Source organism: Centroberyx gerrardi, chromosome 8 (assembly GCF_048128805.1).
Source record: "Centroberyx gerrardi isolate f3 chromosome 8, fCenGer3.hap1.cur.20231027, whole genome shotgun sequence".
NCBI classification, from domain to species: domain Eukaryota; kingdom Metazoa; phylum Chordata; class Actinopteri; order Beryciformes; family Berycidae; genus Centroberyx; species Centroberyx gerrardi.
Window position 1 is genome coordinate 20,030,800 of NC_136004.1, and position 14,766 is coordinate 20,045,565.

The window sequence follows — 14,766 nt, forward strand, 5'->3', positions numbered from 1 at the left end:
TATAATATATGATATGCTGAGGATGTGTTTCATGATGAATAGTGTGGCATTCATACAAACACTCCTTCTGGAAAAGAAGTCAAGGTGTCAGCGCAATACTCTACCAAGTGCTTCACTTTCAGCCTGTCTGTGTGTGTGTGTGTGTGCGTGCGTGTGTGTGTGTGTGTGTGTGTGTGAGTTCTCTCTACCTTATGCTTGCCCTTCATTCTGCAGGTGTCCACGTCTGCCTGCCTGGACTTCCATGTCAGTTTCTAGTGAAAAGAGAGATGGAAATAACAGATAGAGAGATAGATAGAGAGAGAAGGAGAGAGAGAGAGAGAGAGAGAGAGAGAGAGAGAGAGAGACAGAAAAAGAGGTGTAGAGATGGAGAAACGACACAAGATGAACAGTGAGACAGGAGGGAGAAAACAAGAGAGCGACAGAAAGCAACAAAGAGCTCAATAACCAATCTATACATCCAATCAATAATCATCATCTTAGATTCCCTGGCATTGATTCCCTCCATGAGACACCTGCTCTGAGGTGAACTTTATTCCAAGCGCTGATTGAAGATCAGTTTACCCACTTTAAGTTCTAATTCTCTGCCAGAGGGGAGGAAATACGATACTGACCCAGGACCAGAACGGAGTCTATCCAAGGACAGATCCTGCCTCAGAGCTGAGAGCTCATTTCTCTGGTCTGATAGGCTGCCCATCATTACACACACACACACACACACACACACACACTGCCTTGGCCTGTGGGTCAGTGCTAACCAATACCTGTCAGTCAACTCCATACACTCAAACGTATATACGCTCTCTCATTGTCACACACGGCACACACACTACCTTGTCGGTCAATGCTGAGCTATATCTGGCAGTCAGCCGCACACACACACACACACACACACACACACACACGCACACACACGCACACACACACCTCTGCCCTGGCCTGAGGGTCAGCACTAAGCTGCTGGTGTAGATCAGTGTGTACTCGGGGCTGTTGTACAGCGTGTTTGGAGCCCGGCCACTGATTAAAGACCTTCAGTCATCAATCAATCTCCACGTCCCACCAGCCTTTCATCTGCAGCCCGCTCTCATTAAGACCCACTAGCCGGGCTTTGACATTGAAGTGGATGAGGTGGAGGGGTGGCGGGTTATTGTATACATGAGAAGGGCCTTGTTTGAATTCTGTTTGCATGCATTATCTTCAGGGCAACTGATGCCAAAGTGGAGAGGATGGAATGGAATGGAGAGCGGGTTATTACTACCAAGGGCCTATGTAAATATAAAGCCCTTTTTTTTTTTTTTTGAATAGTCTGGAAATATTCAACGGGATATTGTCCCCTTCACTGCACCACTCTCTTCTGTCTGTCATTCTTTTCCGCTGTCTCTCCCTCTTTCTCTCTCCCTTGCTCATCTTTTCACCTCTCCCTCCCTTTTTCCGTCTTTATGCTCGTTCTTCACCATCGTCCCTCCCGTGTTTTCTCCTGCTCTCCCTCTCCCTCTTCCCTCCTCCCTCCTTTCCTCGCGTTCTCCCTCACCTCCCTCCCCCTGCTCCTCCCCCTCACTTCCTCACTTCCTCACTTCCTTCCTTCTCCTCTCTGCTTCCTTCACACACTCATCAGAGCTTCCGTTGTCCCACTGATGAGTGCGGATGACGCAGACGGTTTGCTAACTGATTGATTGGATAATGCTCTTAGCGAGGTCATCATGGCGTACGGGACTGGCTCACTCGCGACTGTGAGCGGGTGAGTAAGCACACACACACACACACTCACACACACACACACACACACACACACACTCACACTCGCAGTCAGAGCCAGGTTATTAGGGTTACATTGTCAATCAGAGTGTGTCTGTGTGAGCGCTGAGAACAACACGTCCTCAAAGAGACAGACGCCTCACTCACCTTACTGAAAAAGATCTCCTCGCTGTTGGCAGTGTCTGTGTCCACCGTGTATATGTGATCCCTGCGAGGGAGGGAGGGAGAGAGAGAGAGAGAGAGAGACAGACAAAGAGAGAGAGAGAGAGAGATTGAGAAAGAGAGAGAGAGATAAGAAGATAAGAGGTCAGACAGTCAGTCAGACAGTCAAAAATTGAACAAACAATAAGCCCATTTCTTTTCTTTCTCCTCGCTTCCCTCTGTCTTTCCCCTGCAGGCAGCAAACAACGTCGGAAAATGGGTCTTTGTATAAACTTTGTTCAAACTTACAAAAATAACAATAAACAAAAGGAGGCCGGAGCGATTTGCTCTGTCAGACAGAAACAGTCAACAAAGGTTTAGAGCGCTGTGGCGTAGGCCAAGGGACAAAAGCCTCTTTGTCCCTGAGAAAGGTCTTGGCGGGGGGGTAGGGGAGGAGGGGGAGGTTGAGACGGGAGGTGCCAAGTCACTCAGAGCTGTTCAGGTCAATTAAGCCTAGTGTTCGAGCCACAGGAAATCTATACTAACACTCATTAAAGCTCAGACAAGAAGACTTATGTGTGCTCGCCTGGAAATACACAGGGCCGCTCCTGTGCGACACAACCCAGCCACACAGGCCCCACTAGGGCATATGGAAGACATAAAAACCACAAGGGTTAACTACCGCTCAGACAGACCGACTGGCTGGCTGACTGGGCATGTAGCTACACCTACCTACCGTGGAGAATTAAGGTGCAGACAGGGGTGGGCGCGGGGGGGTGTAAAAGGTGTGGAGGGGGTGTGGGAGGAAGAGAAAGAAAGAAAGAAAAAGGTGTTACTTTGTTTGAGGAGGAAGGAGAGAGACAAAGGTGACCGTGCCAAACGATGTAACTGCTTTAATTTGTTGGAGATTAGCTGGTGAATGTGTTTTTAATCAAAGTGTGTAACAGTGGCATCGTCAGACTCACGGCTTAATTATGTTCTAGCTCCCCAACCTGCGCTCAGCCAGGCAGCCTGCCTTGCTCTCTCATTAACTAAATCTAATAAAGTCTTTGGAGGAACAGGCATCCTGAAATGAATCCACTTATATTGCTTTCCTGGGGGCCCCCGCCATCTCCTCGAGGATAAAACCCAGTCTACTGTACGTTATCAGCCATGACGCTTAAATTGAATAATTAATCTTTGAGAGCAGTTAAAATTAAGAAAACAGTGCCGCCTTCTCAGTGGGAGAGGACACATTTCCGGTGAGGCCACGGGCGCAATCCCAGTGCTGTCAAAGTTGTCGAGAAATTTTAGTTTGTTTCCTTTGCCTCCTTGTGCCTTTCTTTGCTCTGCTTTCTTTCGCCATTTCGGTCATCTCCTCTCCTTGCCTCCAGTCCAGTGAAACACTTTATTCTCTAGTATGGAAGGAAAAGAATCCACTTTAGATTATTGAGATGCGTCCCGTGTCCTTTCTGGATTCAAGTTCACTTGCTCTAGCAAATGCCAGATGCTGACTGTCACTGTGCAGTCTGCCGTGACATAAAATCGAGCAATTCAGGCCAAAACCGCAAACTCCACAGCAAAATGTTTTTCATTAAGGCTCTCTGGTAGCACTACCATTGCACTGCCCTGACTAATTGATCTGGATTGAATTTCCAGGGTTCCTGAACAGCCCTCCTATGTTTCAGTGTTTCCCTCCACCTAACTGCCAGAGTAACAGAATACATGTCATGGGATTACAGCAAATTTGATCACAAAAAGAACAAATGGGAGCTGGAATTTGTTACAGTTAAAAAAAAATCATTAAAAATTATAGATAGAAAAGACAGAGAAGATTGAGAAGACATAGAAATAGAAAACAAGACAAACTAAAACTAAATCAAAGTCATTAAATCAGTCAGATTACATTATTGATTTGTAATCCTGTGGGTTATTTTACTGATTACAATTTTAAAATGTAATCAGTAATGTGTAATGAGTTGGTCTATAGATTCTGACAGTAACCTTCCCAAGTCTGCTCCCTGTCTTGTGCCTCTCTGCTGCTGACAGCGTTCTCGAGGGCAGAAGCCTTCCAACCCCGGGGCTTTGGTTCCAGCAGAGATAAGAGAGAGCCAAGCAATGAGGCGTCCCTCAAACATCCTGACTAGAGATGTAGGAGGACAATGGAGGGGCTGTGTCTGTGTCAACACCAGCTTTCCAAACACACACATGTCCAAGTGGACCCCCTCCTTCCCCCAAACACACACACACACACACACAGAAAGAACCTTTCCCCTCCTAACCACTGCACCTGAGCTCATGTTGCAACATGGCCACATTCACGTCCTTGTGGCCTTGAGTCATACCTCTAAAACTGATTCCTCTGCAGGGTGAAACAGAGAGGTCAGAGAGAGGTGGCAGGGTCTTAAGGCACTCTTACTCTCAAGAAAAAACGAGAATCTTTTTGCTTAGTGGCTAGTTCTCTGAATTTTCATTGGATTGTAAACATTTTCTCATCATGAGTTGTCAAGATCTGGGAAGGGGGATGTCCTAGTGGCCTATAGCTCAGACTACGAGACTGTTTAGATTTTGCCCGAGGAGAGTAGTAGTAGACTAAACAACTAGTCTTGACAAAATGCTTGCCGTCCCATCTGGGCAAAAGATGCGGCAAAGACGGGGCGTCACACAGCAGAGCGAACTGTTCGGGGTGAATGGGAAAATGTTTTTTCCCATTCACCCCGAACAGTTCGCTCTAACTCTAAATGTAATGTAAGCTATCTATGCGAGGGGAAGTTATTGTTAAAAGCGATTTCACTTCCAGTTCATTCTCTCTTTCTTCCCCCTTGAGCTAAACTCCCATTGACTGTTGCCAGGATCACTCTCAGATTTCTTGGCGAGTCTTGGACCACTTCACACTACATGAGTCCGGCCAGACTGGGCCCGAAGAAATCTGGATAAAAAATCTTGTCAGGCTCCAACTGGTCTGGAGATGTCGGGAGAGCCAAAGCCTCCAGTCTTGAACCGCTTCACACTACAGAATAATCTACGCCGACAAGTGCCCCCCCACTACCCACCACCCCGCACTCCACCCCCCCATGACCTAACTCGCCTAAATCATCTAGTGTGACCTAGCCTTTAAGTGGATACCATGTACTTGTGTTATTTTATTGTGTTGTACTGCTGTATTTTGTACTTGCTTTGTGAAGCACTTTGTAGCACTGTGCTATACAAATACATTTTATTATTATTATGATATTACTACTAGTGACTCCATGTGTTGAATATTGTTGCATGTTATTCTGTCTCCTTTTTTTGTCCACTGTAATGTATCTAATGAATCAGACTGATTTTCTGAAATAGGTACTAGGGTAGCAGAGTGTCCTTGAGCAAAACACTGACTTCCTGCCAACTCCAGTGGCACTTTTCTGTAGCTGACCTCCATGGGGAGGAAATAAATTTAAAAAAGAATTTCCCTACAGGGATTAATAAAGTACCATGTTATCATTTATTAAATATAAGTGCTCAGAAAGGATCTACAGGCTCTGGTGTTGATGGCGAAATTAAAAAGAAACCGTGAGATTCTGAGGAACAGAAAATAACTGAAGGCTTTGAAAAGCGGTATGCAGAACATTGGCTGTCAATGTGAATCATTTGGCGTGGGCTTCGCATTTCCTGAAATTCAGAGACAAAAATGTGTGAGTAGGATGGAAGGTATGCAAATATCCTCTCAGACACAAATATGGGGACACTGTAAAAGGATGGGTACAGAGAGGGAGGAGAATGATCAAGAGAGAGAGAGAGAGAGAGCAGACCAAGTGAGGGCGAGCGAGAGAGAGTAAGATTGAAAGAGCGCAATAGAATGACAGAGAGAGTCTCCGTCGGACATGCAGCCATGCGCGCCCATGAGAACACAGGGTCTTTGTGTGGAAGAATGTGGTTTTCATAACAGCCCATTTCTTCTGGGGTGACCGCAGGCCAGCCTGGTCCATCTGGTGGGCCTTTGTCAAACCATCTCGCGCTCCGATGGCAGAAAAGAGGGGAACGTGATTAGTATGCACCCCGCACCTATTGCCACCACCCCTCCTTCCGCAAAATAAATGACTACACATCCCTCCATCCACCCCGCCCCGCCCCTCTCCCTTTCTCTCATCACCCTCTTTCCCCATATTCCGCTCTCTTCATAACTAGATCATGGGTGGTAGAGGGGGGCCCATTGTACATTGTTTTGGCTTTCACTGGTTCAAATCCTCCTCACAAAGTGGATGGGAGGGAGCGGGGAGGCCAGCGGGCACCTTTAGCTTGTGAAGGGAGATCTTGAGGTTCTCAATGGGCCGGGGGCATCAAGAGGCCCTCAGTGATGTGGTGGCATGAAATACAACAAGCCAGAGTTCACTCCCCCCAAGCTGAGGCAGGTTGTTCTTTTTGGGGGGTTGAAGTTCTCACTATAGCATTCTACATTCTCTCTAGATTTTCATTTGAATGTGTGTGTGTGTGTGTGTGTGTGTGTGTGTGTGTGTGTGTGTGTGTGTGTGTGTGTGTGTGTGTGTGTGTGTGCGTGTGTCTGTGCATGTTTGAGCAAGCGCACCTGCAAGTAGGCGTTTGATGGTTGTGATGATAGTGTGACTTTATTTACTTTCATTGATTAAAAAGTGACCCAGTAGTCTCTGAATATTTTTCACATCACCACTTTCACTGCTGTTGGATGGAAGCCTAAAAAATCTCCATAAAGAATTAAGAGGGGAAAAAAGCAGAAGCTTTATTGTCCATGCATTTCGAGTTTTATGATGAGTTTTGAGTGGATTTCGTTCAAACCTTCAATTCAAGTGATCATAATTATTGGAGCTGGAAGCTTTTTCACCCCGCAGCAGTTTTGTTTCAGAGTGTGGACGTGGCTGGTCACTGCTGGTGCTGAGAGGAGAGGGAGAGGAGGCAACCGTGTAATCCGAGTCATTAGTGGGTTTTAACAGGATTTGGTGCAGCTACAATAATGGAGACTCTAGTGGCCTCCACTGCGAGACCCAAAGAGACCCGGCAGGGAAGAACAGTGGCCACAGTGGCACGACTGTTCCAGAGGACTCGACTGAGAAAACGTAATCTGTATTTTTGTGTGTGCGCGCATGCATTCGTGCCTGCTTGCGAGTGAGTGCTAACTTAAACCACAAGCCTTCTCTTTTTGGTCCCTCTACTCTGCCCCCTTTCTCTCTCTCTTGCTGCCGCTCCCTCTCTCTCTCTCTCTCTCTCTCTCTCTCTCTGTCTCTCTGTCTCTCTCTCTCTCTCTGTCTCTCTCTGGTTCCCATGCTTCCCAGATTCATAGAGGGGTGTAAACAGAGTGTGGTTGGCGTTACCATGGTAAGGGCCAATTGAGGGCCGGGAATGGCGACTATGCCCTGCATGTGGAGAGACCTGGGGTATGCCCGCTAGGCAGGCTATACAGTAACACACACACACACACACACACACACACACACACACACATACACTCACACAGTCTGTATTGACATCCTCAGGACTGACAGAGGTCTACTTGATTTCCCCAAGCAGGAAAAACCAGATAGCGGAGCTTAAAGTTAGGATAAGTCCCTCTCTGACTGCTGGCTAGCGGCTTCAATCAAATCCATCGACTGAACACACTCACACATTCACACACTCACTCACGCACACCCACACACACACATTCACGCACACTCACACTCACACTCACACCCCGATACACACAACACCCGCACTATTAAGACACAGGCATAAGGGTGGAGAGCACACATCATGATGAGGTACATGTATTGCTAGGGATGTAATTGTACACAACACACACACACATACACACACACACACCCATATGCACACAAACATCCACACACACACACGCATGCGCACACAGACGCACACATAGATAGAAGTGGTCAGAATGATAAATCTCCCATTTCACAATGATGAATTTCCCCTGAATGCTGTACATAGTGTACTGTGGCCATGAAATATGGACCATTGGAATACGAATCCTCCAGCGTCCATCTCCTGCTGCATCAAGAACAGTTTATTGCTTTTACTGAGCGTGACTCTGCTGCTGAACACCTAAAACACATACGCCAGCAGATACACATAAACCATTAAGCTTTAGTTTTTATGTTCATTAGCCATACTCTAAGATACATCATGTCTTAGTGTGCATCGCAGATAATGTACAGTTGGTTGCTAACATAAAATGTATGAAACAGCAGATGCACATAACACAGTAAACTTCTTACAAGGTTGGATTTCATGCTCATTACTATGACAGAACATTTATCTTCTTAAACGTAAACAAATCTGTTTAGTTCCTAAGACTTCTCGCTACAATTCATGACTAACAACTCTATTTTTATTCTTGCAGTTCTGTGTACAGAGAGTGATATGAAGTGTGTCTTGTTAACACAACTTTTGCAATGCATTCCTCTTGCTAATGACAGATTTTGTGGAAAAGTGAGAGAAATCACCACTATACCCAGCCCACTGTCCACCTTGTTAAAATTGAACAAATCGGAGGCTTTTGGAAAGTCTGCATATGAAAAGGCAGCAGCCTAATATCTTAGCAGGCAGTCCTGTCGTGTGGATAATATACTTGATAGGAACTGAGATGTGGAATAAGATGCAGCATATTAAAAGACTAAACTAGTCCTGAACTGAATTCATAACCAACATTCAATATCTATGAGTCTGAGGGCTAATGATATTTCACACATATTGGAAAAGGTATATGACCTCATCAAGGGAGGCCATTTTCTTCAATATTTGTCAAAATAACGGCCAAAACAGGCCTGCATCTGATTCCACCAAATCAATGCATTTCATTCAACGCTGCTGAAGACCGAGACTGAATTATCAATCGCTGCATCTGTTGCTGAGTTCCACCGTTGCCAAAGATTTGACTATTTCTCTCTCTGGATTAAGCCACTTTTGTCTATTTACAATTTCATCAGTGGCCATGTTTGTATGCATCTCACTGCTAAAAGAGCTTGTGATTTTATTGCCAGTGCTGAAACAGGAGCCAAAGGGATTTAATACACTGAGCAGCCATTCAAAAAACAGCCTGAAACAGTGTTGGGCTTTGGACTGTGTTCACAGCGGCCATCTGCAAGCTGCCGCGCACCAAGAACTGAGGCTCATTGGTCTAGAGGCATGATGGCAAGGCTCTGTGATGCTGGCCACAGAATAAACAAGTCATTCGACTGGACAACCATCATAAAAGCAACTATTGATGTTTCATACTGCCGGAGCTTTTTTTTCTGCGGCATTGTTTGTTGTTTCATAGCTCTAGCTGTCTTGCTGAGTTGACCGTTGACTCACTTTCACATTGATTTCTCTAGGGCTGATTGTCTGTGCTATTTGCCTTAAACTGTTTGTCATTCAACTTGTCCATGTCTTCATCGATATCCTGTTAGTGCTGATGGATCTTAGTGCACGGGCCGTCATTGGTGCGTCCATGTTATCGATTCCAACCTTCTTCTCTCTGTCAGAATCAATGGTGGCCATCCAACTCAGTCTAATCTAAGACAGCCATTCCAGTTATTCCAGGGTCACATTCCCAAACCATGTGTCAGAATTCCCGTCTGCTTTAAGCAAGTATGCAAGTGTGGGACCGATGCACCGAGCGACCTCACACATACACACACAGTTGAGTGCGCAAACACATGCGCAACTGAGCAGGCAGACAGGATCACAGGCACACAGACACACACATAGCACCCGCACCCGCACCCACAGGCACGCCCACATACGCACACACACACACACACGTCCGCCACCACCACACATATGTTCACACACACACACACACACACACACACACACACACACACACATGCCCACACATCACACTCAAGAATACTTTCAAATACTTTCAACAACTGGGTAGCATACTAAACTGGGTAACACACACCCTCTCTCACACACACACTGACACACACACCCCTCCAATAAACCCTCTGTGTCTCATTTCCCTTTCCTACCCCTCAGGCCCCTGCAGCCCCCTCTGGAGCAGGTGGGCGACAGGCAGACCAGAGACTCCGGCCCCCCCACCACACACACACACACACACGCACACACACACACACACACACACACACACACTCTTCGGCCCTCTCTTTCTCTCTCACTCTCCCCAACACACACCTCCTCTTAATGGCCACAGATGTGTTAAAAAGCTCCGCCACTTAAAGCAGCAGCCTCCCCCATACAGCCACTTAATTTGACATGCTTGGGAGGAAAACAAAGAAAGACCCCTATTGTGGCTTTCAACAGTATCCAATCAAGCCTGCCACTCAATTAGCCATGGACGCCACAACACAAGCTGATAAGGATCCATTTTATTAGCACCTTTCCACTGCTGCCTTAACAGTGTATGCTCAACGCTGCACTGAAGGTGAATCTGCCTCTTGATGTTTTTTGTCATGGGCCTGGCTGGTTCACAGATAGCTCACTTCGCCTAGGCCAAGCAACGTGAGGGTTTCTATAATACTAACGATGAGAGAGAAGCAAAATCAATTTCGGTTCTCTCTGTGCCTCGCAATGCTGTCATTACTAGGGCGTATTAGCTTTGTAAGTTCAGTCATACAAAAACAGAAAGACAAACAGGTGAAAGACAGAGAGATGGACAGACAAAAGGCAATACAGACAGGTGATAGACAGGGAAGTAAACAGCTAGACAGAGAGAGAGAGTTTTGAAAATCAATTTGTGGTGGCACCTGAGCTGCAAATAAAGTGGAAGAGTCAAAACTCCTCTATTACTGGTGTTTATGTAACACACTGTGTGCAGCAAAACAATTTTTGGTAAGTGCTTCAAGATACATTCATACTGGAAATGGTGCATGTAGGCACTCAAGATGTTTTTGGATTATGAGGTGATGTTTCCTAACTCAAAAACAGTCTTGTCTTTTCTATAAAATTTGAGACTCTTTTCCTTTCCTTCATATTAGATTTTTATTCATCACTAGCATCCATCTGTGTGTGTGTGTGTGTGTGTGTGTGTGTGTGTGTGTGTGTGTGCGCGCACGCACGCGCGTGCGTGTGCCTGGATGTTCAAAAAAAGGGGCACAAGTCTTCAGGGATATTGTTTGAGGTAAAAGGGGTTTTTGCAGACAGAGAGCCTGAAATAGAAAACAACAAAGGGGTAATGAAAGAGAAGAAAGAAAACGTCCAGACAGCAGTGTGCTTTAGAGAATGTCTTGATTATCGTCTCAGCATTTTGCTCTGAATCAATCCCTCCTGACTCCCAAAACTCTAAAAGAAAAACAGCGCAGCAGGGTGCCAAACTTGAGCTCGATACCCTTGCTGCAGTTCATCTCACAAGCCACAGACATTATTGAGTTAAAACGGGATCACATGTTCACAATTTATTTTGTATCCTCAGCTGGCATCAGATTCCAAGAATCATTCATAACTGGAAGTCGGCTTCAATCAACATCTGTAATATGAGAGAGGGAGATAAAGGACCCAGTAATCCTGGTGGAATCGTACTTGCTCAGTTTAAATAATCCTAATCTACAGTGATCTGCACTTCCTTGTATTCCACAAAGGGGTTCAAACTTGTAGTAGCTTGGAGTATTTCCTTGTATGTATGTATGTATGTATGTATGTATGTATCTATCTATCTATATATCTATCTATCTATCTGTTTGAAATAGCTACAGTATTTTGGGGGTCAGTAGATCTCCTGGATGTGGCCAATCTGACCAAACAGCTTCTGTCATATTGTCAACATCCATCTGACAGCAGTGGGAACCCACCTGGCAGCGATGTATAAAGTCCTGTTCATGATCATGATGAGCTGGATGTCCAATTTGTGCCGCTGTGTGTTGTTCCTGCCAGGTTTGTGGCCCACAAACGCTGGATACTGCTTTGTGTCTGCAGGGAGAAGAAGAGTGAAGACAACCGGTACAGAAATTAAACCCTTCAGAGGTGTCAACCCTTGTAATAGGAGCAATAACTGTGTGAAACGTGAATTTATCACTTTCCTTATGTGATTTTTTTTTAAGGATTAAATGACTTTTGTCAAGTGAGCCAAAGGTTTTGGGGTCAAATGTCATCCCATGTGTCTTCTTGGATGAGAAGAGTCCACCAAAATTGTAGGTTGAAATCCTACTGAGACCATAAATTGTAGGCTAAAAATGCACTGTATTGTACCGTGCAATCGTTGTATTGTAAGTGGCTTTGGATGAAAGCAGCTGCTTTGAATAAACAGTCTGATAGAAAAGCAGGTCTTTGTGAGGTTGGCTGGCTACTGTTTCAACTCTCATGGCCAGGAGATACAGCGTTATGCCCAGAGAGAGTAGGATGGGGCGGGACAGAGAGAGGAACAGAGAGAGAGAGAACAATGAGCATATCTTTTTAGCCTGCCACAGTATTTACACTATCACACACAGCATTAGGAGCCCAACAGAAAAATAGCGGATTATCCTTTGATGTGGGGTGGGCTCCGTTTCAAATGCTGCTTTAAGTCCTCCATTTTAGTGTGTAGAGGGCCTATCCTTGGGCGCCAAATTACACTCCATGCCATCAAAATGTATTCAGCGGGGGGAGGATGAGATGGGGGGGGGGGGGGGAGCAAGGGTTGAGGGGGATGTAGAGGAGCAAGAGGATAGAAAGAGTGAGAGAGAAGCGGAGAGGGGGATTTGTGATGGGATAAAAGGTGGAAGACAAAAGGGGAGGGGAGAAAAGGGTGCAGGCAGAGAGCAAGGGAGGACTTGTGATGAGAGGAGGTAAGAGTAGGGAGAAAAAGGAAGAAAGGAAGGGAAGAAGGGAAGGAGGTGCAAGGTAATGGAGGAGGTGATGGTTGGCAAGTACAGTATGGGAGACGAAGACAAAGAAAGAAAGAAAGAAAGAAAGAAAGAGAGACAGAAAGAGAGAGAGTGAGAGAGAGAGAGAGAGAGAGAGAGAAAGGGAGAGAGAGAGAGAGAGAGAGAGAGAGAGAGCTATACTCACAGTTGCCGTGTGAGATACTAATCGGCTCTGTGTCTTCGGGGAAGCCCGCCCCGGCTATTTGCAGTAGCGTGAAGTAGAGTAACAAGGCCTCTGACCTCATGGTCGCACCAACGCTGCTGCTGCTGCTGCTGCTGCTGCTACTGCTGGTCCTCTACTACGGATTTACCTCAGCCTGCAGAAACAGAGACAGAGGAGGAAGACAAGAGAGGAGGGGCGAGAGAGAAGGAGAGAGGGAAAGGGAAGGAGCCGGGGGGAAGGTGGGAGGAAAAGAGAGAGAGAAAAAAAAAAGAAAGTTTGTCAAACAAATCCAAATCCACCTGACTGCCTCCTCAATTACTTTCCTACTTCACACAAAGAATGCAGATACTGGGGGAGGCGAGCAGAGGCAGGAAAAGAAAGGAGTTAGCCCAACAAATTCAAGTCCACCTGAATTAGCTGTTTGTGCATTTTGCACGGCCCGTTGCAATCTGTCAGAGATATATTTATATATGCATTTTTGATGACTCAAGTGAGCTGCGTCGCAAGCGAAACAGAATTAATTGGATTAGGGTGGTAATATGCGTCATAGATCGATGTCAGGCAGAGAAGATCTCTTTCCCTCTCTCTGTTTCTCTCTCTCTCTCCCTCTCCCTCTCTCCGTCTCTCTCTGTGACAGGGTCTTAGTGAAGTGGGAGAGCTCTTGTTGAGATTAGCCTGCTGTAGAGTATCCGCAGTACCTGGAGCTGGAGAGGGATGGCGTGGCAAGTACCTCATTTCCCACTTGTCAGTCTCCTACAAGAGTAGCAATCCCAAATCCTAAGTCTTACTTTTTACATCTTTTCTACATTGCTGCCGCTGCGTCTTCACTCCACACACCGAGAGGAATTGTTTGTAAAAGCTCAGCAGTGCTACTGCAGGATACAGTAGAAGCAGGGTGGAGGTGTTCTACTGTGGCCTGTGTATCACTGTGCCTATTGAACAACTCCATAGTACCACAGCAGTGGTTTAAGAGCCACCTGGAGGCTTGCACCTTCTTTTCTTTCCTCTTCATTTAATTTCTCGTCGCACTTGTACAGTAGTCTACTTTAAATGCCAACTGTTGACTACAGACTCCCTATTCTCACTCGATAAGAGCGATGCCTTGCGGCTGTAGGATTGTCCGGTCCCTGCAAAAGAAAGCTGGTGTTTTTAAACCTGTTTCCCGATGGTTTTACCTTCATCTCTTGGTATAAACTGTATTGCCAGCAGGTTAGCACATTGTCTAATGTTGTGCTATATAATTGTTATAGTTTTAATTAATCAACACTCCACATCATCACATTTCTCTCCTGTCCTCTAAAAATATATAATTTGCCCACTGACGGTTGAGTGGATTTATAGCAGATGCCCCACATTGTGCTGATCTGATGTCTTCATTCCATCTACCATGGCAACTGAGCTTTTCTTACTGCAGTTTGTGGCAACAAATTACACCCATAAATCATCCAAGACAATTATTGCGTCTGTAATCTAATCAGGAATAAAGCATTTAATTTACATAGAGCACCTTTTTTTCCCCCTTTCAGCTGTGGGGGTGAGAAGTAGCTGGGTAGATGGGGTCTGGGATGCTTTAGGGATGAGGAATTGAATAAAATGGTCGATTTCATTTGCTCCAGTCTGATAAAAGTTGTTTATCCCACACCGTATTTTCATTCGCTATTGTGTGTCCAAGGGGGAATGAAGAGGGGGAGGAAGGATGGAGCATGAGTGAGAGTGAGAGGGACTCACTTTCTCTCCCCTTTGTTATCTCTCTCTCTCTCTCTCTCTCTCTCTCTCTCTCTCTCTCTCTGCCCCTCTCTCTCTCTCTGCCTCCCTCTTTCTCTCTCTCTCTCTCTCTCTGTCTCTCTCTCTCTCCCTCCATGCTCCTGTGAATCTCATTCAGGAGAGGAATGAAAACGCTATTCATTGGGAGAATCACTTTAACACTGAGGAGAATACCAA

At 45.8% G+C, this 14,766-nt stretch overlaps 1 protein-coding gene across 1 annotated transcript in view; it reads right to left on the minus strand.

The window, feature by feature from the left end:
* sema6a (sema domain, transmembrane domain (TM), and cytoplasmic domain, (semaphorin) 6A) overlaps positions 1-14,766 on the minus strand; it is a 103,056-nt gene that overhangs the window by 46,164 nt on the left and 42,126 nt on the right. Inside the window, exons 2-5 of the mRNA XM_078285077.1 lie at positions 12,808-12,979; positions 11,613-11,730; positions 1,900-1,960; positions 189-251 (exon numbers count right to left, since the gene is read on the minus strand). Of these exons, the coding sequence (XP_078141203.1) occupies positions 189-251; positions 1,900-1,960; positions 11,613-11,730; positions 12,808-12,907 (342 nt within the window). The 5' untranslated portion in view covers positions 12,908-12,979. The remainder of the gene's footprint in view (positions 1-188; positions 252-1,899; positions 1,961-11,612; positions 11,731-12,807; positions 12,980-14,766) is intronic.